The sequence below is a fragment of the Ovis aries genome, chromosome 8 (genome assembly GCF_016772045.2).
Source record: "Ovis aries strain OAR_USU_Benz2616 breed Rambouillet chromosome 8, ARS-UI_Ramb_v3.0, whole genome shotgun sequence".
Taxonomy (NCBI): Eukaryota; Metazoa; Chordata; class Mammalia; order Artiodactyla; family Bovidae; genus Ovis; species Ovis aries.
This window is the reverse complement of record NC_056061.1, coordinates 67,048,628-67,075,035: the sequence shown is the minus strand read 5'-3', so window position 1 is coordinate 67,075,035 and position 26,408 is coordinate 67,048,628. Positions and strand designations below refer to the sequence as shown.

Genomic DNA, 26,408 nt, shown 5'->3' with positions numbered 1-26,408 from the left:
GCCACAAGGGAAGCCCAACAATACTGAAGTGGGTAACCTATCCCTTCTCCAGCAGATCTTCCCGACCCAGGAATCGAACTAGGGTCTCCTGCATTTCAGGCAGATTCTCTACCAACTGAGCTATCAGGGAAGCCCTAAGGATTTTCCTGGTGGCTCAGACAATAAAGCGTCTGCCTATAATGCGGGAGACCTGGGTTAGATCCCTGGGTCAGGAAGATCCTCTGGAGAAGGAAATGGCAACTCATTGCAGTATTCTTGCCTGGAAAATCCCATGGACAGAGGAGTGTGGTACGTTACAGTCCAAGGGATCACAAAGAGTCGACTGAGCGACTTCACTTCACTTTCTACAGAATAACAATACAATATGGAATTTAAGTGGTATAGTAGCATCGTGCTCAGTCCTGACTCTTTGTACATCCTCCTGTATACTTTATATCATCACTAGATTACTTACCATAATAAATACAGTGTAAATGCTATGTACATAGTTTTAAATACAATGCATACGCTAGGTAAACAGTTGGCCAGGCACGGCAAATTCAAGTTTTGCTTTCTGGAACTGTCTGAATTTTTCCTCCCAAATATTGTCAATCCAAGGTTGGTTGAACTACAGATGCAGACCCCATGGAGACTGTGTATGCTGACACATTAGAGATGAGGGTTTCCTCAGAGAAGCAAGGATGCCTGCTTCCTTGTTGCACTGCGATTCTGGCTGCAGTCATAATCATGCTTTTAGAGGCTGAGGAATATCTGCTTCACTCACTTCAACTTCCTAAGTGTGTGTCTAAGGAAATGTGTCAAAGTTTCCCTTTCTTTTGAGCTCTACTAATTCACCTAATTAGCTGTCATCATAACATTAGAACGACTACTTTACTTTTCGTTATCCATGTTTTTGATCCATTTATTTTTCTCAAAGATGCCCATCAAGGGGCATTCATTTATTTATTCATGCATTTAAATGCTCAGGAATGTGCTGGTTGCTGGGAAGGAGGTGGGAAGTAAGAGTGTTAAGAGAAAAATAAGATGTATTCTCAAGCCAGAGGAAATTTCTGGTTAAAGGAAATATAGAAGAGAACACAAACAAGTCCAGTCAAATTCAAGTTTTCTATATGGATGGTACTTTAGGTCTGTGGACAGCACGAGGTGGAGGCTCCCAGGCAGTGATAGCTATTTGTACATAATGATGTTAGAAAAGGCTTCACAGAAGAGGCGACCTTGGGCTATCCTTCATACCATGTAGGTGATCATCAGGTGGGCAGTGAGAGGGGAGGAAAGAAATGTGGGCAAAGAAAGAAAAGAGCACAGCATGTCTGGGGAAGTGCTGGTGGCACCACGCCTATGGCTGGAGGTTAGGATGTGAGTGGCGTCCAGGTAGGAAACGGTTAGGCAGGTAGAACAGGGGAAAGGAGTCCAAAATGGCGGTGGCCACAGACAAGGAAGGGAAAAAGCCCGCGAAAATGAAACAAAAGAAGGCCCGAGAACCAGAGTGAGGACCTCAGGGAAAACAAACACCACTCCTGGCTGGCCCAATTTACATAGGACAGGCCCAGGGAGAGATAAACATATAAATAGAGGAGCCAGAGCCAGCTCTCTCTCTCTCTCCCCCAACCCGTGCGCTGGGGAGCTCTTCTCCTCGTGTCTTTAGATCAATGTGCCCTCACGCCTCGAAGACGGATTTTCCTGATATCTTCTAAATAAAATAGAGCCGTAACACTGAGCTGTAACACTGATTTGTCTAAGAGCTATAACACGGTCCATTCGAGACCTGAGAGCTATAACACGGTCTATCTGAGACCTGAGAGCTGTGATACGCCGAGGGGGCTTTAATGTCCGCCACTCCAAATCTCTGTTGTGACGAGACAAAGAATCGAGGAACATACACTTGCGTGACAAAAGCCATCTGGGTTTGGGATAACTCCCAGATTTTTTGGTCTATTCCTGCATAGATGGTGGTATCATTAACAGAGACAGAGAACATAAGAGAAGAGGATGTTTCATAACAAGAAATTGCCTTTTATAAGATTTACTTTATTGGAGATCCCATATGCACATACACACACTCTCTTTATTCCTAAAGTTGAAGCCAACTCTGGTCAAGGTTATCTTGGCATTTTGCTCATATTCTTAGTATTTTCACAACAGGTTCCTAAAATAGGGTATCAACTTCCATCTGCCTCTTTCATTCCCTTGGATTCATAGGTATCAAGGTGCTATCTTTTATGCTAACCTTGTCACGCATTTGTTGAAAATGTCACCAACATCATCAGAAAAATAGCTTTAAATAAGTAAACACACAAAGGAAGAATATTTTTGTCGATTTTGTTTCAACTTAACCTGTTCTATAGTCACATAAATACATATAATAAAACAATTAAAGGCACTTACCCAGCTGTCTCACATTCACGGTATGTAGCCTCAAGCCTTCATCCAGGGACTCATTATTTCTTAAAAGCTTCTGCTGAATGGTTCTTCCTTCTAAAGTGGGATTGTTGGTAGCATTATAAACCAAAAGGGCCAAAATCACCAACCTAGGAAAACAATTCAGATAGAATTGTTGTTGCTGTTGCTGACCAGTCAGATCATTTTTTGGTGGAAAAACAGAACATTTGCATATGGTAGTAAGAGGGTAACTGTGAAGCGTTGAGATTTAAGAAATACGTCAAAGCATTCAAAGACTTCTGTCCCTGTAAAATTATAATGCTAAAAAAGTGTTTAAAACTTATAACCTAATGAAGCAACTGACAAACAACTAATCTCAAAAATATACAAGCAACTTCTGCAGCTCAACTCCAGAAAATAAACGACCCAATCAAAAAATGGGCCAAAGAACTAAATAGACATTTCTCCAAAGAAGACATACGGATGGCTAACAAACACATGAAAAGATGCTCAACATCACTCATTATTAGAGAAATGCAAATCAAAGTGTGGAGCACACTGTTGGTGGGAATGCAAACTAGTACAGCCACTATGGAGAACAGTGTGGAGATTCCTTAAAAAATTGCAAATAGAACTACCTTATGACCCAGCAATCCCACTGCTGGGCATACACACCGAGGAAACCAGAATTGAAAGAGACACATGTACCCCAATGTTCATCGCAGCACTGTTCATAATAGCCAGGACATGGAAACAACCTAGATGTCCATCAGCAGATGAATGGATAAGAAAGCTGTGGTACATATACACAATGGAGTATTACTCAGCCGTTAAAAGAATTCATTTGAATCAGTTCTGATGAGATGGATGAAACTGGAGCCGATTATACAGAGTGAAGTAAGCCATTATACTATATGGTAGGAAGATAAGAAGGGAGAACAGATGTGTATAACGGACTTTTGGACTCAGAGGAGGGAGAGGGAAATGGGATGATTTGGGAGAATGAATTCTAACATGTATACTATCAAAATTGAATCATTATGTCAAAATGCACATGCTCTGTGCCCTGTTAAAAATTCATAATGCATGTAAAAGATTTTTTAAAACTTATAACCTTAAAAAATCTCAATATGAACATTTTAAAGAATGCTGCATGTATTATCTTATTACCCCATTTCTTTTAATAAATATTTAATATTTTATAGCATACATGCAAGAAAGAATCATATTTGTGGTTGGTTCTATACTGTTTCTTTACAGTCAAAAACAAAGTTTTTTAAGAAAAATTAGAATTTTAACTAATCTGATTAAACAATTGACTTTTAAATTACTATTATCATTTACTAATACGTTGCAAGTTTCTCCAGAATTGTGATAAAATGCTTTTCTATCTCCATGAATCATTTACTAGTACTCTGTACACTGAAAAGCTACAAAATAAGTACTTGAAATTCACTCAGTAATTGGCTGGCATGTTACTGAAGAAGTTTATATATTGCTTGAACTGGCTTGTCTTTAAAAAGAAAGTATCTGTATGGGAAGCAGAGATATATATCCTAAAACACCTACCAAAACTCTGGTTCTACAATTTAAAGTAATATAATTTCCTGTTCACTTGCAATCACACAGACAGTCAAAAGGGAAAGCAAAAGATGCCAAAGTGAACCCAGTAGCATTGTTTCTGAAATAACTATGAAGTCCTCAGAGGAGAGGCAGTGGCATATTTGATTTATGAAATACTATGGGTATCAACATAAATGAAATAAAGTAGTAACATATTTGTAATGCTAAAAAGAAGAAAAATAACTGAAATCTTTAATATTCAACATTAGGTGAAATTTTAAAATAGCCCTATTTTCCCCCTAAATATCTGTGCTTCACAATTCTCATAGTTTACTCTGAAGAGCTATTTATCTCTAAAATCACTTACTGCTTACTGTTCATATAGGAGTCATATTTTAGGATGAGAAAAACACAGATGTGAATATAATGTTGAACTGTTATAATAATTTTTAAATGACCTATTAAAAAAAAAGTATCCCTTGATTAAATTATTATTGGATGCTAAACTTCGCCACTCCAGTAACTGAGAACTTAAGAGCTGGCAATGTGAACTTTTACTTTCCTTGAATATTGAGAAAACAGTACGTTTTGGATGGTACTGACCCAAATTCAGCAATTCAAGAATGACCATGCATTTTCACATTTCTTATCTGTGTTGTTTCCCTCTCTCATCCTGGAAACTGAAACTATTTTATAGTTCTGCAAAATCCAGTTCTATCTGTTGTTACTATCAGTCATTCTTTAATTGAATAAATCAGTCTCTGTGGCTCTGGTTTCCTGTCTGTCTAGGCAATAGATTATGATAGCATTATCTAAAGCTAGGGTTTGTGTTAGGTGTTACAGCTCAATTGAAAGGCAAGGTCGGGGAAAAAAAGAGTGTGTGTAAGACTAGTAGATTGTAACTTTGAGAAAATCTATGAGAGATCACAAAGGTTCATCCATGAGCATAAAAGCAACAGAGAGCAGAAAGGAAAGATGGAGATAAAGATGGTAAGAACAAATTTTAAAGCAATGCCAGAAGCTCATACCAAAGAAAAACAAAATGTATGGATTTTCCCATATATACTCTAAGTTTATTCTCCCTATAATTTTTTATAAAATTACCCATTGGCGTTACAGACAGGAAACTGAGATCCCACGAATTTAAATGTCTTTCCAACAAGAGTTTCTAAGGTGTGGACATATACTCATGATGACTGATTTTAGTATCATCAGGGAATAGAAGAATCACAGTAAATGGGACCAGAGCATGCGAGTATGAAGTCAGAAATCTTGGCTTCTCACATTGGCTGGTTGATGTTGGGCAATTTATGTGGTCTTAGTTTTGTCACTGGTTGAAAGGGCAGGACGTTACCTGCCTTATCTATGTTGGGGGTAACTGGTAGAGAGAAACAAATGAGCCAACGAATAAGACAGTGCTTGGAAACATGAAGTTTCCAAGGAGATGCTGTGATGAAGGTTATAAAGGTGGTCAGAATGAGGGTGATAATGCTTTCAAAGGGCATGAGTTTAATATATTTTATACTTCTGGAAAATGTTTTATTTGGCTGTTCTCATCAAATTGCATTATTAGAATCTGAGTTTGAGTCCTATGAAGAGGGGATAGCATTGGAGACACTTTGAACTAGGGCTGCTCCAACTGCAAGACAAAGTGTCCAGCAAAGTTATCCAGGTAATTGTGGATCCATTATTCCAGGTTCAATATGATCTAGCAGTAAGGTCTGGAGAAGAATTTATTTGGCTAAATCAAGGAGAAAAATCCTGTTACCATCAAGAAGACAGTGTTAAGATACATTAAATACATTATTCTGATCTTCAGATCATAAAGAAAAAGGAACAATTCTAGAAAATAAACAATAACTTTCCCTAATCAGATGGTCCAATCCAGTCTGTTGAACATACACGGAAATGGTAAATTTGAAATATAATCTTAAAGACGTGTGTTTCTCTAATGCATAGAGAAACGTGTGTTTTTCTAATGTGTTTTTCTGAATAGAAAAAGAAAAAAAATAAGAAAACTCTCTGGTCAACTCTCATATGAAATTTTATTACTAGCTTCTCTTATAAGAATATATGACCTGGAAAGAAATATATTCCATCTCTATAGTTGTAAATACACATATCAATTCAGTCAATTGAAACTGAGTAAGAGATGTAAACTTTCGCTTTTCAGCTGACTTTTTTTATTCTGTGGAGATGCAATATACGACCTGACACGACTTCATGTATTTTCCTTGGGAGTTTACATTGTTTTTTTACTACATAGCACTCTTGAACAGTTGGTTTTTAAATGCCCACTATTTATACATGATGAACATATCTATTAAATTACCTGCTTGCTTAAGTCATGACCTTGATATAAATTTAAAAATGAAGACTTCAGAAAATTAGCTGATGGCTTTGAATGCTGAAAATATTTCAGCACCTATTACCCATATTATTAGATGCTACTGTACGTAAGTACTTTACTTAAAATAACACTATAATTATTTTTTCTTCTTTGAAGGTCTATGAAATTTCAAATAACAAGTAATAGGTTATCATAAACTGGAATTATCAATACTAAAAATAATAAATGTTCCAATTCTGAATTATTTTTTTATCAGATGTATATTTCTACTGAGTCGGCTTATATTACAGTTTTAACTATAGGAAAAAAGAAAGATTTGTTCATTAGGGCTAAAGAAATAATTTAAATGTGCTACTCAAAATAAACATTTCTCTCCTACCTCCTTGATTTTATTTCTCTACAGGACATTCAAAACAGAGAACACGAGAAAAGATGTCACATTTTCTACGAGACCTTGTCAGCGTTACCTTTGGTCAGTCACAACGCTTCTCCTCACTTTAATCTTGTCCTCTCCAGTGCTCAGGTGAAAACTGTGAATACAAACAGATATATCATTATCAGGGTTTCCCAGGTGGCACTAGGGATAAAGAACCCGCTTGTCAATGCAGGAGATGTAAGACACAAGGGTTTGATCCCTGGATCACAAAGATCCCCTGGAGGAGGGCACGGCAACCCACTGCAGTATTCTTGCTTGGAGAATCCCCATAGACAGAGGAGCCTGGCGGGCTATGGTCCACAGGGTCGCAAAGAGTCAGACTCGACTGAAGCAACTTAGCATGCATGTGTGCATATTCATTATCAACCTCATCTGCTGCATGATCAGCAACAGAACTTGAGGAGGTGAGAGGAAGAGGCAGAGAGGATGTTCTAAGCCAATGTTAGCAAATGTGTCTTTAGAGGTCCTAGTTCCTTCTTAAGCCTGAGACAAATCAGCTCCTTGGCCAAATAAAACTTGGAACTACATGACTTCTCTCTCTTTCGAAGATTTCATAATGCATATCAGCACATGAGAGAACCTGAGATGCTCAGATATACAGAAACTTGCTCCTGAACTAATTTCACCCTTTGATCCTCTTTTCTGTGAGATACATTATCGCTATATCTCAGGTTCATAGAATACATGTTTAAGGCTTCCCTGGTGGCTCGGACAGTAAATGAGACCTGGCTTTGATCCCTGGGTTGGGAAGATCCCCTGGAAGAGGACATGGCAACCCACTCCAGTATTCTTGCCTGGAGAGTCCCATGGACAGAGGAGCCTAGTGGGCTATAGTCCATGGGGTTGCAAAGAGTCGGACATGACTGAGTGACTAAGCAAAGAACAGCACAAATACACTTTAGAAACTGTAAAACTATAAAATCAAGGTGCAGAGGAAGACAGGTAGATAACACAGGTAGAAAGTCTCTTCTGCTAGAGATTCATGGAGTATTTAAATAGAAGATTAGTGAAAGTTAATTTTGAAAAGCTAGGTTGCAATCACACTGTAGATGTCTTATTTTATAGAAAAAATGGTCTTCAAACAGGTGCATGCAAACCAGGGAGTGCTCTTGATGATCTACTGGTGTGTGAGAAGCAACTAATTTCTATTTATATTACATGATAACATATATTGGTTAAGTAATATACACGTACAGACATGCATACATAAAATTTATTTAAAATTACAAATATATTTTGGGAGTACAAGCTAAATTTCTAAAAAATGATTGGGATCTACAATCAAAAATTTTTTAAACCATTACTGCACTATTGAAGCTTTTTGTGCAAAGCAATGATATAATATAGAGAGTTATTTAGAAAGATTATGAGTATAGTGTGTATTTCTGTATTTTCATGTGTATGTGTGTGTAGGTATAACCACAGAGAGAGAGTAGTAGTAAATTAGACACTCTTGTTTATTTGCACGTGGCAGGGGGAGGGAAAGGGGAAGTTGCTATACTTTGCAGCGCGTGGGATCTTAGTTTCTCTAACAGGAATCGAACCTGTGCCCCTTGCAGTGGAAGCAGAGAGTCTTAACCACTGGCCTCCAGGCAAGTCCCCTGGACACTACTTTCTATTTCTCAATTTATTCTGTCACTTACCTGATATTAACCACATAAACAGTGTAGTTCCAATTCTGGAAAGTTGAATTGAGCTGAAAATACAATGGAAATGGTGAGTTTGAATTAACACTTAAAAAAAAGAAACTTAAATCCAGTTTCTTCTCTCCCCTTAATTGTTATTGGAATAAGACTCTGGGAAAATTCCAAAGAGCTAAAGGAATGAAAGAAAGGTACAGATAACAGTTACTGAGGCACTGTATGCCAAGAAATTTACCAATGTTTTTTCTTTCATTCTCACAACAGCTAATGAGATAGGTATTATCTGCACTATCCTCCCACCCATTACACGAAGAAACTAACCTTCACGGAGATGAAATAGCTCACCCAGCTGCAACTAAGAAGTAACAGATCCCAGACTGGAACCGAAGTCTATCTGAATGGAAACATTATACTTTCCTCTTTAGCCTGTATTATTAGGGCTTTCTCTCTAATGGGCTTTCAAGTCAGCTCTAACACTGAGAACTTATCCTCAATAGAGTACACAGGAAAGACTAGCACAATACACACCTTCCACGTTCTTCATTCAACAAACACCGAGGTGCATTAACACATGTTTTTCTAGCAATTGTCATCTTATAAGAATGTCAGTAGTAAGAAAAATGACAAATTAACAATATAGACCTTTAAAAACAAAGATCAACATTATGGAGAATTGTTATTGCTAATTATGTGGCCATTTAACAATTTTTATGGATCTCAGCACTAAACTTTTTAATGAAGCAAGGGATTCCTCTCTATGGAAAAAAAAAAAAACCCCAAAACTTTCCATATGTCCAATACAATCACAAAATATTTTGATTTCTTTACTGACATGAAATTCTCTTATTTATATATCACCTCCAAAGAGTTTTTAGGTCTTGTTTGGCTCAGATGGTAAAGCGTCTGCCTGCAATACGGGAGACCCAGGTTTGATCCCTGGGTTGGGAAGATCTCCTGGAGAAGGAAATGGCAACCCACTCCAGTATTCCTGCTTGGAGAATCCTAGGGATGGAGGAGCCTGGTAGGCTACAGTTCACGGGGTCGCAAAGAGTCGGACACGACAGCCACTTCACTTCATTTCACTTCACTTCATACACACATTTAGCCTTCCTTGTGAGCATTTTTTAATTGAATGTAAATTCTAGGAAATTCTGGAAAGAAGCATTAAATTATTTTTAAATTGTGAATAGTAATGATATGAAATAGGGACACCACTTATACTTTCTCTATCACCAAACACCTGCTCTTGTATCTTACGTCTTTAGGAGAAATGTCCATTTAAGTTTAGTTTCAGATGAAAAACGATGCTATGTTGAAAACCATGCATGAGATAAATACAAATGTAAAATTATACCTTGCCTAAAGCATAAACTCCCCAATGGATGCTGATTTACAGAATTAATAACATTAGAAGTGGTTCATTTGAGAATGAGAATAAAGAATTCTATCTTTTGACTAACACAACGTTGAAAATCAACTATACTTCAATAAAATAATTTAAAAACTTTATCTTTTGAAAACATTCTGACTTTAAAAAAGCAGAAAGAAGAATGTGAAAGAAAATGGGATGCAAGATTAAACTCATTCAGTAAAGCTCTCTCTCCATTTAGAAATTCAATACATCTAGTGTTTGAATTAGCTACTAAGGTTAATATGTCATTCCAGAAAGTTGACAGTAGTACTTTTCTTGGATTTCCACTAGATTTTACTCCCCCGCCTCAATTTTTGTAACAGAGTTGTTAATTACATACTTTTGTTTTCTGTGGGTAACTTGTTGCAAAGGGTACAGCCTTTAAAAATAAAACTATGTCTTCCTACCATTCTTCAACTATATATACATATACATATATCTGAAGAAAGTATATACAGTTTTATATATATAAAGTATTATCATCACTATTTCTCAGCGTATGGTGTAACATTTTTTTGCTACCGAGGCCACATTTATTAGAAATGCGGCCTTGGTATATGCCCTACCACATAAGAAACCCATTTTTCTTACTTCAGAATGTATACCTAAATGACAAATTACTTTTTCCACAAAAATTGTCTGAACTGTAGTAGTAAATAAAAGCAGTACAGGGTCCCAAAGTATGCTGTAGATAGGAAATAAAATAATAAAAAATATAAACCTATGGGAAATTAAATTTTTGATATTATATCAGAGAAGGAAAAAATCATTAACATGTATTTATAAAATGTATTTATATATTTATATAATGTATATATATAACATGCATTTATAAAATAATAAAATAAAATATTCAATTTTTTAAATTAGAAATTACCCAAATTTCTACCAGTAGAATACTGGTTAAATAAATTATAACCCAAATATCTAGTACAGTGTAGAATGGTGTGTACAATATTCTATTTTTACTGTAAAAAGAAAAACATAAGAATGTACAGTCATTTTCTTTTACATTCACAAATTCTTGGAAAAAAAACAAGAAAAATTCACAGTGATTTTCAAGCAGATCAGTTGGTTTCCAGGCAGATGAGTGTCAAGGATGGGTGGAAGATATTCATGATATACTTTTTATACACTTGGTTTTTTAATCAAAGACTCAAAAACAGTGCTAAAAATGTACAACTATTACCGTAAATAAAGATACCTGTCAAAATACTTTTCCATTTGTGCTGTTCTTTTCTTATTTGACATAATAGCCCATTAGGCTCACTTTCTTGTCCTTTATTCAACTATACCTCACTTTCTATTCAAAGGTGCAATACTTCACTTACACTTTCATACATTTATAATGAACAGTATCTTTATTTCAGTATGATCTGTGGGTTCAGTTAGACAGCAGAGTGTTTCCCAGATTTCCAGAGATTAGTTTAAAGCCCCCAAACAGAAATTTTACAATCCACTTACCCATTCTGCCACCTTGCTCTGTACTTTCACCTCGGGGTGAGGAAGGATGTTTTGAATCACTATGGAAATTCTATAAATAGTCCCATCTGTCCATTGGAAATAGGATTCAGTCCATTAGTTATATTTTACAGTCATACAATTATCAGCTTACATTTATAATGACATAATTTCATACAAGGTCTTCCCCCTGTGGCTCAGCTGGTAAAGAATCCACCAGCAATGCAGGAACCTGGGTTCGATCCCTGGGTTAGGAAGATTCCCTGGAGAAGGGAAAGGCTACCCACTCCAGTATTCTGGCCTGGAAAATTTCATGGACTGTATAGCCCATGGGGTAGCAAAGAGTCGGACACGACTGAGCTACTAAGAAATGCCTTCTACATAGGTACAGAAATTTTCTGTACAGGTCATTTTCAGTGACCTTGCAACTTTTTAGAAATAGTTATCATTTAGTTTACTTATAGATAAGTCATTGCTTCTAAATTATCACCTATAAATGTTCCTTCATAATTCTTAATTCTATACGTTTCTCCCTACTGTCTGTTAAATGATTTTTCATGTATAATTTGATTTCCTGTAACCAAAAATTATCCTTTTCTAACATTGTGAAGAATGATAGTTTGAGATGTGAAAACTTGAGTAAGATGATGGGCAGAACTTAATTTGGAAAAGAATAGGTATCACGTATTTTTCACCCACAGACCCTTATTCTCTCTATCCTCTTTCCCCTGCCCCACTAAAGCATTTTCTTCTATTTAAGTTGTTGGGTTCATTTTCACCAGATTTTTTCATCAAAATTCCATAAGTACTGTCATTTGTATCAAGTAAAGGAGGAAAAAACAAAGAATATTTGCAGATGGACTTTCAACTGGACTTGCTTGTAAAAGAAAATCCTATATCAGAAGGAAGTTGTGCTTTCTTGCAGGAGAGAAGTGCAATCTTTAAAGTAGTCTGCCATACATATACATATATTTTTTTTTAATGAAAATCAAACTGACCAGCCAGGGTTTGCTAAATTTCTCTAGATATGTGCTAAAGGATATCTTACTACAAATAGTAATGAGAAAAAGATTCTTTTTAAATATGGTAGATCATGCAGAGAAAATATATTGATTCTTCATTATTGTCAATCAATCATCTATCTCCATGCTTATAAACATGAGTAAAATACACGTTGTTTGTTGTTTAGTCGCTCAGTCATGTCCAGCTCTTTTGTAACTCCACGGACTGTAAACTTCCAGGTTCCTCTGTCCATGGAATTTCCCAGGCAAAAATACTAGAGTGGGTTGTCATTTCCTTCTCCAGCGGATTCCCAACCCAGGGATCAAACCTGTATCTCCTGCATTGTAGGTGGAGACTTTACTTCTGAGCCACTGGGGAAGCCAAAATATGCACAGCAAATGTAAAACTATATTATTAAAACAGTGGGGAAAAGATTTAATGAAGATTTGGGGGAAGTAGTACATAAAAGTACAAAAGTATGTCTCCTAGGAACTCCCAAATCTACCAAAATGCAAATTCCAGTCACACTCCTAAAGGAATGTTTTCCAGTTATAGGGGTCACAAACTCATGCTTAAAAAAAAAAAAATCACCACTCCCAGATGTAATAATATGTCTATGAGATCAGTGTAAGTCCAAGGATATTTATTTGATTCATGCATACTAAGTTATTGGAAGTCCAGCTTTTAAAACTCTTCAGATATTTTAATAACCTTGACTTTATCTTCCTTTAAAAAATATTCTGAATGAAAAATTACAGGAGTGTATGTAAAATAAATGATAATTAAGTCAGGCAAACAAACAAACAAATTTACACTGTAGACCTTATCATATCAAATCGTGGACATTCTGAATGACTCAGAGGGAATTTAAGTTCCAGAAGTCCAAGATGCTACACCAATGTTAGGAATCAAGGGGTATTCTGTGCATGTTCCCTGATGCCAGTTAAGTATTAAAACTGACGAGCTACCACTAGATGGAGACCTAAAGCGTGTGTCTGTGTTAGGAATTACAGTCTTGCCCTCTCAGGAGAATCCTGCAAAATATTAAAAATGAGTATTTTTAATTACTCACATTTCTGAAATCCCATTTAAGATTTTTTTAATTTAAAATATTTCTCACTTTTTTTTCTAATTCACTGTTGTTATAAATGAGAAAGACATTCCATATCAGAGTCAGTCTAAATCCCTATAGGACTCTTCCCAGTATTATGTTGTTTATGGCAAATAAAAGCTATGACTATACCAAACAACCTACCCCTAAGTGTTGGAGATTCGCCCATGCTATGGATCTTTTTTCATATAGTCCTGCTTCAGAAGCCTCAGAATGAGATATTTATATATTCAGCAAAAATTATTCAATGCTGTCTACTTTTTATACTTATTTAAAATTTTTGGGTAATGCAGTCAACAAGTAATCCAAAGAAATGCGCAAGAATGAATTGTTAAAGCAAGATAAAATATCCACTGAAGGTCTGGTGAGAAAGGTTTTGGACTGCAGCGAAATAACTGGCTTAGGTTAAAGCGTCTGCCTCCAATACGGGAGACCCAGGTTCGATCCCTGGGTCAGGAAGATCCCCTGGAGAAGGAAATGGCAACCCACTCCAGTATTCTTGCCTGGAGAATCCCATGGACTGAGGAGCCTGGTGGGCTGCAGTCCACGGGGTCACAAAGAGTTGGACACGACTGAGTGACTTTACTTACTTAAGCATTGCCACTGCAGAAAATGCACAATTGAGACACCTCAATGCAGACTTTTCCAGGTCATCCTGGTAATCAAGTCACCTTCTCCTATAAATCCTATGGTTTCTCAATAAGAAAGCTATTCACAAATCTTCATCTGTTCCAGAGACTTCAAAAGCTGTATGTATTGTCCTAATAATGACATCCCAGTCTAAAGAATGCGTGACACTTTTTTCCAATTAGATGACTCTTCCAGGCCCACAAAACTTCAAAGAAGAAACCGTTACTTGCCATAACAGATCTGGTATCAAAATATATGCCTGGCTGTAGATCTTTTCCTTTTTTAATTTTCTTAACATTCTTCTCAGAATTTTTTGGAACATTTAGAAATGAGATTATTCTCCATTCAAGGGAATGAAGTAGGTTTGAACAGGTGGGTTTTAAAATATATACTTGAAAAGATAGATTTTAAAGTAAAAATTAAATGCTATTTTACATTCAAGATGACTCCTTTGACTGGTGCAGAGGCAATTATAGTAGACAGTGGCATTTATTATATGACTAGAGTACTGCTCATCACACACACAATTTCTTTAAGTTATTTGGTATATAAAGCTAGATTGATTGTTGGGTCCACATGAATACCCTGAGAGTGAATTTTTTTGAGTAGTGAAATGTATGTGAGAAACTAGAAGCAGTGATACAATTTGCACTTGTAGGTTTTTAGAAGAATAATAAGGACTAACAGAGTCAGCTCCTTACTTTGACTGCTTGTGTTAACCTCACAAAAGTTTAACATTCAGCCACAGTACAGCGATGCTTCAAGCATGGAACATATGATTTGGAATGGAAATAATAATACGTCCAAGAGCTTTTCTTGGGAATGCAGTAGAAAAGGCACAAAGGTTATTTGTGGGAATACCTAAATTGTTCCTCATATAGAAATATGTTTGTGAAAAGTAGCTTAAAAGATAAGATTTTCTTAGTATATAATCTGAACTATCAGATTAAAATCCTATTGAAAAATAACAACAACAAAAAAAACTTCATGCAAGGGAATAGGGACATTTCACTAAAGCCATGAAAACAAATTCTCTTGATATACTCAAAAAATACATCTGATTGCCAAACAATTTAAATCCCTCTTCCCTCACCACACCAGCAAATCATGACTAATGAATTAGATTTCTTTGATAAAGTAGATTTCTTTGATAGTGCAGAGTTTATAAGACTGGATAAGGTAGATAACAGATCTGATAGCTGTGTATCTTTCTTATAGTGAACAAAACAGCATTCTCTAATATATCAGATCTGAGCCCTGAGAATGTTTACTACATCAGTTTCCCAAGAAAAGTGTATTTGAAATTGCTGATAGCATGTGAATGATCTCAGATAGTCTAGAATAGGACATTAAATCCTATTTATTCACAAGGTAAACAAGTAATTCTCTTTTCAATTATTTTAAATTTAACTACACCAAAGACAAAAAACTTAATTACAGTGGGTCTTGGAACCCTCCCTTTTAAAAAAAAATAATGAAGGCTTCAAGTGCTGAGATGTGAGAAGGCAACTGGATATAGAGAGAATTCAGTAGCATTGTTTTCATTATATTTATTTTCACTTTACACTTCTATTTTAAGACAAGCAGTACTAGTTTCAGTTTACAATTGTGATATTTTCCCATGTAAACATAAATGTTTAAGTTTAAAAGTGAGTCAATTTCGGGGGGAAAAATCTATTATAAATAGTAGAGATGGTTCAAGGATGTGCTAAAATTGAGATGCTGCACAAATTTGAGTACACAATTTGAGATTATTTCTACAACATGGGGACTTTCAAATATTTTTAAGTGCTCAGATTACATTTTTATGAAGAATGATCTGAATTCAAGTTTTCTTTCTTTAAAGTAGCCAAATCAAACCATTTGAACTGATTCTAACATTTGCTTTTTTTGTTGAAACGCCCATGAAGGTTATGACGCAGAGAGAGATGGACTGAACAAGGCTCTCTTCAAGAATGTCAGAAATGACATGATTGAGTGAATACAGCTCCACTCCACCAAGTCGAGGACTCTGAAGCATCATGTAAACGTTCTTGGGCAGTAGAGGATGTGCCAGTCCTAGAGGGCGAATGCCACAGAGGCTCTTTGTATGTTCATACAAAGAGTGAAATACTTAGTTAGAATTATAATATTCCCATCTACTGGCTAGAGTCCATGTGAAATATGCACTGGAAATTTCAGCTGCTTTTACTTTCTTGGGGGTTGCTGGAATTTTTGCTCCATCATAAATCTCCTTGGCGTAACTACCAGAATAACCATAAACACTTCCCTGAATCAATGTCTTTATAACCCTAATGAAATTTATATCTACGTTTCATGTAAAATATTCCATACTTTCAATTTAAATGTCCTTACAGAGGAAGTTGATGTAACCCCCAAAGCCAAAAGAAAAAATGAAAAAAAAGAAAACTATGCTCTTCTCTGGGTTTCTCTTCTCTGGGTTTTGGTCCCTGGTGATACATCACAGATGTCTTGGCCTTGCAAGTTAAATGATTGAGGTTGAGAAAATTCCTTTGTTTCTAATACCTCATATTTGAGAATATTGCTGTGTTTGAGGCAATGATGTGGTCACCTGATTGGAATTTCTCTTTTTCAGAAGAAACTGAAACCACTTACTCTGAATTACCAAAAAGCTATATATGTAGTCAATATAGGTAGCAGATTAAATAATCAACCTGACATTTCCCCAGTTCATTTCTTATCTTATGTAACTTTGCAAATTATAAATAATATAAACAGAAATGTATTTGTACAAGGAAAAAACAGGAAGTATTGGCAGTTACTTGAAGTTTTGTCAATCAAAAACTGATTTATGATTTAGTTAATATCCAATCACATTCTAAATGTGTGTATGTGTGTGTGTGTGTTAGTTGCTCAGCTATGTCTGACTGTTTGCGAATCCATGGACTGTAGCCCACTGAGCACCTCTGTCCATGGAATTCTCCAGGCAAGAATACTGGAGGTAGCCATTATTCCTCAACAAATAAAAACAAAGAGCAAAGTATTACTGTATAAAAATTATCTAAATGTCACAAATGTTTGAACATAACATTGGCCTCAGTGAGAAATTAAATTACTAAAATTATGTAGTTTTTTGAGATTGCAAAATTCTTTAAAACAGGTTTTTTTTTTTAGCAAATAACCTGACAGAATGCCATAAATATTTTTCTTCTTGGATCTCTAGTATAATGCAAACTCATTCCATTTAATTAATGTCTTTCCCTGAAAGCTTCCTTTGAAAGAAATTTTAGCTAAAATTCAGAGATGTGTTACTAGATGTGTACTCATTTCATTGGTTATTTGGGGGAACTCAAGGCAATCAAACGATATTTATTTTACTAGTCTTGCAAATGTGCAAATGTACCAATTGATTTTAACAACAGACAATGTGTTGGAACATTAGATATTTCCATCTTTGGAATACAGGTGTTCATCAAGTCAGACATACTACAAATATAAAAGGTAACGATTTCTTACCATTCCTTTGTTTATCGGTTCTGTTAGTAACAGGCATGTTAGTGGTGACAGTGGGTGATGTAGTACTAGGAGGGTTTACAGTAGCTGGTAATAAAGATGAGAAAGATGTAATTTTGCAAAAAGCACATGAAAGTTAATATGGATAAGCAATCTATAATTGATGCATGAAAATATACAGAGGAGGAACAGAAACCATTTCTTGCCACTAAACACAAGTTTCAAGGTTATAATGTATAAAATGAAGCAATGCCTTCTATAGCACATTAAGAATCTATTCCCATGGTCTTTGGTGCCATCTTGTACAAGAGTCTGGAACTGGCACAAAGAGAATGGAGAGAGAACATTCGGATTCTAGACCTAAGTTTGCTATCAAGAGGCTGATGATCACATAGTAAATGAATAAACCTTCCTAGAACTCAGTCTTCCAAGTCTATAAAAAGAAAGGCTAGAGAAGGAAGTCTGAACACCACCTGTCAGCTTGAAAATTATCTAAACTAAGTTAGTCTTTCTGATATACTGAGAATAGCAAAATAAAATTTCAGAAGAAAATATACTTCTCCTAGAGAAGATAAATGTGAAGAAAAAAAAAGAGAATGAAATGTGTGGATGACATCAATCATCTAAAGCTCCCAATAACTTTACTAAACAATGATGGACAAAATGGATTTCGTAAGGGCAAGCCTTACAGGAGGGATTTTTCAAAGCATTATGTCAAAACTATGTTTCTGATTCTACTAAAACTCAAAGATTAAACCCTATGTAATGTTTTGATAATATCTTTCTAAGGGATTCTGGAGGAACAATGTAAGTAGTATACATATAATTTTCCTTTAGTTTATCTTAGGAGTATATTTGTATAAGATGTACATTTCTATGTACAATAATTATTTGTTACATATTTCTTTTAAATGGGCTTCCTTGGTGACTCAGATGGTAAAGTATCCATCCACCTGCAACAAGGGAGACCTAAGTTTGATCCCTGGGTAGGATCTTTTAATTAGAAAAAAATTACCTAAATTTGAAACATTTCAGTAATTATAAAAAGAATTACCTTCCAAAGGATCTTTAGAAAATATTGAATTCCTTAATCAAAATTATTCTTAACTAAAATAACTTTTTCATTCAAAAATAATATATATACAACACTTAAGAATGAGGATTCTTTTTGAAATCTTTTATATTTTTAAATTGTGAACAATCAGTTACATTTATGTAATGCAAAATACATCTAAGTCTCAGATTAAAAGAAAAAAAAATTCATGGCTTAAACTAAGCAAAATTAAGGCTTTTTAAAATTTCATTTAACTATTTTAAAACCACACTGAGTTCATCAAAAGAAACTACTTAATGGCTTTATTATCTTAAGGTAGTCATCAACAATAATATCAAGAAATAATGTCTCAGAAAAGAAAAATAATAATGAGTTGCACCCTTTCTCCCTGCCTACCCTACTTCCACACTGGAACTATAAAAGAGAGCTTAGGTTTCTATTCATTTAGTCTCACTTCTAACCCGTCACTTTAATCCTGTGACCTTCTTAATAAAAGATCCAGCTTTACAAAAGGCATGGTCATGATTCTTAATGTGGCATATAGAAATGCTACTTCAAAAAGAAGTATATAATAGAATAAATGGATGGAAATGGGTCATGGATAATCAGAAGAAGCAATGATAAAATTAAAGCAAAATATTTTAAAATTTATGCAACTATGGATTATTCAGCATGCAACTATTCAATACATAATATACAATTATAATACTGATCATAGTATGGTCATTATGCACTGTAATAATTAATAAAATTACATTCATATTAGTAATAAGATAACTATTTTTATCTTAATATTTAAGTTACATTGCACATCATAAATTGGCTCATGGCCTTGTCTTAAACTTAATTGACTATTCAACTTAATTTTTCCTCTTGTTTTTTAGACATGAATACTTTTTCAAAATATTGTATCGCTATATTTATACTGGACAATATTTTTGAGAGGAAATAGAGGGAAAAAAAATGAAGTCAACCCTTCCTAATAGCATATAATTATTCACATTTTAGAAACTCAGTGCTTTATGGAAATGTGGTCATCCAGTGTGTGAATGCATTCTTTCTCGACACTGCACCCACACAACTAAAACACATCCAGAAATTCTTCTGGTTTGCTGGTTTCTGGCTTCTCAAGTAAAAATGAAGATAAAATTCAAAACAATGACAGCTACATTTTCCAAAACAGCAAGTAAGAAACAGACAGGCCAGAGGACGATGTTGACTCCCTACCTTGGCAGAGGGTCCCCAAATCTGCACAGCTGGCTAGTTCTGCTGCCGGGAGTGGAATCAGGTAGGAACCTTGATCAACACAGAAAGATTGCACAAATATGACTTATGATTTAGTGATATTATCCAAAAAAAAAAAAATCATGAATCATTTGGTTGGTGTAAAAGGAGCAGTCCTGGAAGAGTCCACCAGTAATATTTTAACATCAAGAACGTCTGTGTCTTAATTTCCACAAATGTAAAATCAAGCTACTGAAATTTCTCTCAAAATCTTTAACTCAATCTACTGACCTTAACCACACATGAAAGGGAAAGAAGTGCTACTACCCCTTAAGCTGTGCATAAAGAGTTTAGGACCTTTTCACAAAACAAATTATAAAGCTTTGGTGGAAATTCATACATATGAAATAATAAGAACATGAAAGATAAGTTTCAAAAGTGAACATGGATATTATTAATGCTCATAAAACACATACTTTTGGTTCACAGGTCCTAGCAAATACTAGCTGCAATTCCAGAAATAAGTTTCCGTGACTTCAAGCTGGTCTCTGTGCCTTTTTATTTCAAGCTTTGCCTGACTCATCTTCAGCAGGAAACAAATTTTGAGCTGATTTTCTAGTAGGAATAGTGGATTTTCTCTGTTGCACTAAATCTCTCTCTGGCTATTAGCAGGCTTTTATCAATAGGTTGAGGCTGAGGGAGATGGGCTAAACATCACAAAGCATATTTTACTATGATTAAGGACAGAAGAATAAATACAAACATGTACATACACATAAATCTTTGGCCACTTAATGCAAAGAGCTGACTTATTGGAAAAGACTCTGATTCTGGGAAAGACTGAGGGCAGGAAGAGAAGGGGGAGAAAGAGGATGAGATGGTTGGATGGCACCACGGACTCAAAGGGCATGAGTTTGAGCAAACTCCGGGAGATAGTGAAGGACAGGGAAGTCTGACATGCTGCAGTCCATAGGGTTGCAAAAAGTCAGACATAACTGAGCGACTGAACAATAAGAAAATGCACATATATATACATACACACATTATTGAATTTTTAAAGAACATTTCTGTAATAGTAACTATATTCTAATATTTAAACATTTTCCAAACTTCCTGTGGCAATGGTACACGTAGACAGAGCAGGTACATGAGCCAACAAAAGATGTCTAATTAGATTAACTGTGTGCATAAGCAGAAAGCATCCCAACAATTTAGCACCATCTCAGGCGCATACTGTCTTCATTCTTAATTGCCTCAAGGAACTGGCCCAAGAAAGAAATCATTTTATTTTAGAAAGAGCCAACCCTTGGGCCTCTCGTCTGTGATGTTAGCTGGCAAGATTTTATTATAGACCTTTACATGTTCATTCAATAAACATTCATTCACCATTAACAGTATGAGAGACAGGGAGGCTAGAAGAATGCTTTAAAATTATGTCTCTGCTCTCAGAGAGACATGAGTGGGAGGTGGCTTCACAGTTTTCACAGAGAAATATAGATGCATAGTGGTCCAAAGGAGCATGTGACCAGCAGTTTGGTGAGAAGTGTGAATAGAAAATCCTTTACAAAGATTAACTAGAAATATGAGGAGTCACTATACTGATCAGAGGATAAGAGACTAGAGATGGTTATTACTGGCAGACTGAATTACAGAGACAAATTCCAAGAAAAAGCCTTCCCAGGTGGCACTACTGGTAGAGAACCCGCCTGCCAGTGCAGGAGATGTAAGAGATGTGGGTTCAATCCCTGGGTTGGGAACATGCCCTGAAGTAGTGCATGGCAACCTACTCCAGTATCCTTGCCTAGAGAGTCTCACGGACAGAGGAGCCTGGCAGTCCATAGCGTCACAAAGAGTAGGGCATGGCTGAAGCAACTTAAGCATGCACACGTGCACACCAAGAATGTAGTCCAACCATCTGTGAACCCAAGTGGCATAGCATTTCTGGAGTAGGGCATTTGTAGAAAATGGTAGGAATGATCAGATATAGAGGCAATAGATAGCTGTACAGGGCCTTGTAGAAGGTAGGCACTATGAATTCTGGAACTTTGTGTCTTTCTTCCAATGGTGTATCCCTTACACATAGTAGCTGGGTCCGCAAAGTTTACTGAATGCATTGTGAATGACTGTGAACATTTTGAACCCTTTCTTAAAGGAAACGGAAAAAAAGAAAAAGGAACTTGGGGAGAAAATTAGATTTAAATCTAAAACAATCACTTTTGAAGCTCCATAACTAATTAAAAGAGAGGAGATACAAGAAGCCTGAATAAGACTAATAATTCAGGCTTCATATCACGAGTCCACTGAGGATGGACAGAAAGAGATGGATACAAGACTTGAAGATGGAATAGACAGGATTTATTTAGTGGCAATGGCAACCCATTCCAGTACTCTTGCCTGGAAAATCCAATGGACGGAGGAGCCTTGTGGGCTGCAGGCCATGGGGTTGCTAAGAGTCGGACACGACTGAGCAACTTCACTTTCACTTTTCATTTTTACGCATTGGAGAAGGAAATGGCAACCCACTCCAGTGTTCTTGCCTGGAGAATCCCAGGGACAAGGGAGCCTGGTGGGCTGTCGTCTATGGGGTCGCACAGAGTCGGACATGACTGAAGTGACTTAGCAGCAGCAGCAACAGCATTTAGTGACTAATTGAAGAATGGAGAAAGAATAGGAAGAACAGAAAAAAAAAAATTGCTAATTTTCAACTTGAGAAATTGATACATAATGGTCTCAGACAGTAAATACTGGAAGAAAAGCAAACTCAGGTGGGGTGGGCTAAAAGTAATAGGAACTGAGGTAGCACGTGTCATCTGGTACATGAGCAGGTGTACATGTTTTTGTAAGAGATCTAGCAAGGAAGTACGCCACAGAAACTATAGATGTGTTTGAGATCATGTGAGCTAGGGTGTAGATTTGATGGAACCACAGATTTCCTATATTTAAGTATCAGATTTTTTAAAAAAAAAAAAGAGAGAGAGCTATAGATTTGAGAGGGCAAAAATAGCTCTTGTCAATGATTTTACAGAATTCAAGTTAAGAAAGTTTCATGGAGGGTGTGGCCACATCGAGTACACAGTAAGGTCCACAATGATAAAGACTGAGAAGACCCTTCACTTTGGAATTTTGCTAACAGCTCTACAGAAATTCCCTTCAGTAGCGTGGGAACAATGAATTGTAGATTTCCAATGTTTGAGAAGTGAATGCAAAAAAAGAGGAAGCCTGGCTACGAAAGGAAGCAGAGATGGGGTGGATGAGGGGCGGTGTTAAAGATTAAAAACTTAATAGCAAGTGTACTATGGAGAAAGAGTATGTGAGAGGTAGAAGCTGAAGCTAGCCTAGAATTTGATCTTGAATGTTTTCTGCCCATTATTTCTGCCCATCACACTGAACTGATGCCCTCTTCTTGCAGGACCTTACTTCTCCTTTAGGTATTTACATTTTAGTAAGGAACTTTTGAACACTAAAAAGCTCTTAAAACTTAAAATGACTGAGGAAATCTCAGCCAACATAACATGCAAGAGAGGAGACCCTTGGACAGAGTTCCTGTGCTGCTCAAATTACACACAATGTTGGCAGACACAGGCTCCTAAGGCCACTTCTGGCACTGATACAGTATCTCTGGAAGACAAAGGGAGATAAGGGAACAACATTGTGGGAAAGAAGCTTTCAGGCTAACTACACATCCACCGCAGGGTATCAAAGAGCTGAGAGGTGGAACTAAGGAAAGAAAATCAGAAGACTTAGGATTTAGAGTAAGATACTTAACAATATTCTTTAACATCTCATCAGTTTGATCGTATGGTAGCAAGTCTAAATTTCATTCTGTGACATACTTGTCATGGAAAATTGTTAACATTTGCTTCTCAGTATTATCAGTTGTTCCTTCCTGGGTACTTTTAATTTAGCAAATGGACAATGCTTTATAGATACTTTATAAACACTATTTTATGATGATTCAGTATAGCAACAGAAATTACATTTGAAGTTTGTTTCAGTGCAAATGGTTTGAATACAAGTGACAGATTTAATTAGAAAGGTCTGGAATAAATGAAATCTTACATTACAAATACACCAAATTACATGGACAAATACATAAAATTTTAAAAATGTGCACAAACTTTTCATTTGCAGGCAGTTCAGTTTCTGGCATATCTACATAAAAAAGTCATTCTTCCAATCAATTTTTATAGGTGGATAGATTTACAAACCAGAAGATTGTTAAGGAAGAAGAGACAATTCTTTCTCCTGGATATATTTATCATTAAAAAATTGCTTTCAGAATATGACCTATGTATAGCCTCTGGTATTTGCGGATACTACAAAGAGATTTAAAGGTATTTACTTAATATTAGCCTCAAAAATTAAAGTCAAATTTCCTTTAAAAATGTAGTCTCTGAAAAAGGGCAGTTGATGAAAAGCTATGAAGCTGTTAATCTTTCTTCTTTGTATTCTGTTCTTCCAAAATCGTACTACAGAGGGGAGTCAATATTTGTACAAGTTGTAGTAAAAAAAGACTGACATAGCTAACCGCTCATCTCACACCCTCAGTTCAGTTCACTTCAGCTGCTCAGTCGTGTCCGACTCTCTGCAACCCCATGAATCCCAGCACGCCAGGCCTCCCTGTCCATCACCAACTCCCGGAGTTCACCCAAACTCATGTGCATCGAGTCGGTGATGCCATCCAACCATCTCATCCTCTGTCCTCCCCTTCTCCTCCTGCCTCCAATCCCTCCCAGCATCAGAGTCTTTTCCAATGAGTCAACTCTTCGCATGAGGTGGCCAAAGTAATGGAGTTTCAGCTTCAGCATCAGTCCTTCCAATGAACACTCAGGACTGATCTCCTTTAGGATGGACTGATTGGATCGCCTTGCAATCCAAGGGACTCTCAAGAGTCTTCTCTAGCACCACAGTTTAAAAGTATCAATTCTTTGGTGATCAGCTTTCTCCACAGTCCAACTCTCACATCCATACATGACCACTAGAAAAACCATAGCCTTGACTAGACGGACCTTTGTTGGCAAAGTAATATCTCTGCTTTTTAATATGCTATCTAGGTTGGTCATAACTTTCCTTCCAAAGAGTAAGCGTCTTTTAATTTCATGGGTGTAATCACCATCTGCAGTGATTTTGGAGCCCAAAAAAATAGTCTGACACTGTTTCCACTGTTTCCCCATCTATTTCATGAACTTCCAGATGTTCAAGCTGGTTTTAGAAAAGGCAGAGGAACCAGAGATCAAATTGCCAACATCTGCCAGATCACCAAAAAAGCAAGAGAGTTCCAGAAAACATCTATTTCTGCTTTATTGACTATGCCAAAGCCTTTGACTGTGTGGATCACAATCAGTTCAGTTCAGTCGCTCAGTTGTGGCCGACTCTTTCCAACCCCATGAATCGCAGCACACCAGGCCTCCCTGTCCATCACCAACTCCCGGAGTTCACTCAGACTCACGTCCATCGAGTCAGTGATGCCATCCAGCCATCTCATCCTCTGTCGTCCCCTTCTCCTCCTGCCCTCAATCCCTCCCAGCATCAGAGTCTTTTCCAATGAGTCAACTTTTCACATGAGGTGGCCAAAGTCAACTCTTCGCATGAGGTGGCCAAAGTACTGGAGTTTCAGCTTGAGCATCAGTCCTTCCAAAGAACACCCAGGACTGATTTCCTTTAGAATGGACTGGTTGGATCTCCTTGCAGTCCCAGGGACTCTCAAGAGTCTTCTCCAACACCACAGTTCAAAAGCATCAGTTCTTCGGCGCTCAGCCTTCTTCACAGTCCAACTCTCACATCCATACATGACCACTGGAAAAACCATAGCCTTGACTAGACGGACCTTAGTCGGCAAAGTAATGTCTCTGCTTTTGAATATACTATCTAGGTTGGTCATAACTTTTCTTCCAAGTAGTAAGCGTCTTTTAATTTCATGGCTGCAGTCACCATCTGCAGTGATTTTGGAGCCCCCCAAAATAAAGTCTGACACTGTTTCCACTGTTTCCCATCTATTTCCCATGAAGTGATGGGACCGGATGCCATGATCTTCATTTTCACAATAAACTGTGGAAAATTCTGAAAGAGATGGGTATACCAGACCATCTGACCTGCCTCTTGAGAAACCTATATGTAGGTCAGGAAGCAACAGTTAGAACTGGACATGGAACAACAGACTGGTTCCAAATAGGAAAAGGAGTACGTCAAGGCTGTATATTGTCACTCTGCTTATTTAACTTATATGCTGAATACATCATGAGAAACGCTGGGCTGGAAGAAACACAAGCTGGAATCAAGATTAATGGGAGAAATATCAATAACCTCAGATATGCAGATGACACCACCCTTATTGAAGAAAGTGAAGAGGAAGTAAAAAGCTTCTTGATGAAAGTGAAGGAGGAAAGTGAAAAAATTGGCTTAAAGCTCAACATTCAGAAAACTAAGATCATGGCATCTGGTTCCATCACTTCATCTCACACCCTACTTAATGACAATCTGAACAATAGTTGACAAAGCTAAAACTCTCATGTGAGTTGCACTAGTAAGACAAATATTAATTCCTTTCAATTCCCTCTTTGTAATTGTTACTAAATTGAATTCAAATTTTTCATAAATGTATTTAAAATTATTTTTGGATTTCGTTTATGCTCTTGAAGAGTTTGGGCATCTTCAAAGGATAAAGTCCTTC

At 36.5% G+C, this 26,408-nt stretch overlaps 1 protein-coding gene and 1 non-coding gene across 11 annotated transcripts in view; both read right to left on the bottom strand.

The window, feature by feature from the left end:
• The window catches only part of ADGRG6 (adhesion G protein-coupled receptor G6), a 152,534-nt gene that overhangs the window by 49,671 nt on the left and 76,455 nt on the right, over positions 1–26,408 (bottom strand). For 5 of the 10 annotated variants that reach the window (XM_042253536.2, XM_060419756.1, XM_004011385.6 and 2 more), the window contains 6 exons: positions 19,742–19,810; positions 17,464–17,547; positions 11,247–11,332; positions 8,372–8,424; positions 6,760–6,822; positions 2,386–2,528 (listed from right to left, as the gene is read on the bottom strand). In XM_042253536.2, coding sequence (XP_042109470.1) covers positions 2,386–2,528; positions 6,760–6,822; positions 8,372–8,424; positions 11,247–11,332; positions 17,464–17,547; positions 19,742–19,810 — 498 coding nt within the window. The remainder of the gene's footprint in view (positions 1–2,385; positions 2,529–6,759; positions 6,823–8,371; positions 8,425–11,246; positions 11,333–17,463; positions 17,548–19,741; positions 19,811–26,408) is intronic. The other 5 variants (XM_060419757.1, XM_004011384.6, XM_060419754.1 and 2 more) reach the window with 1 other exon arrangement.
• TRNAF-GAA (transfer RNA phenylalanine (anticodon GAA)) lies at positions 58–130 on the bottom strand. Its single transcript has one exon. It is a non-coding gene; the product is annotated as a tRNA-Phe (tRNA).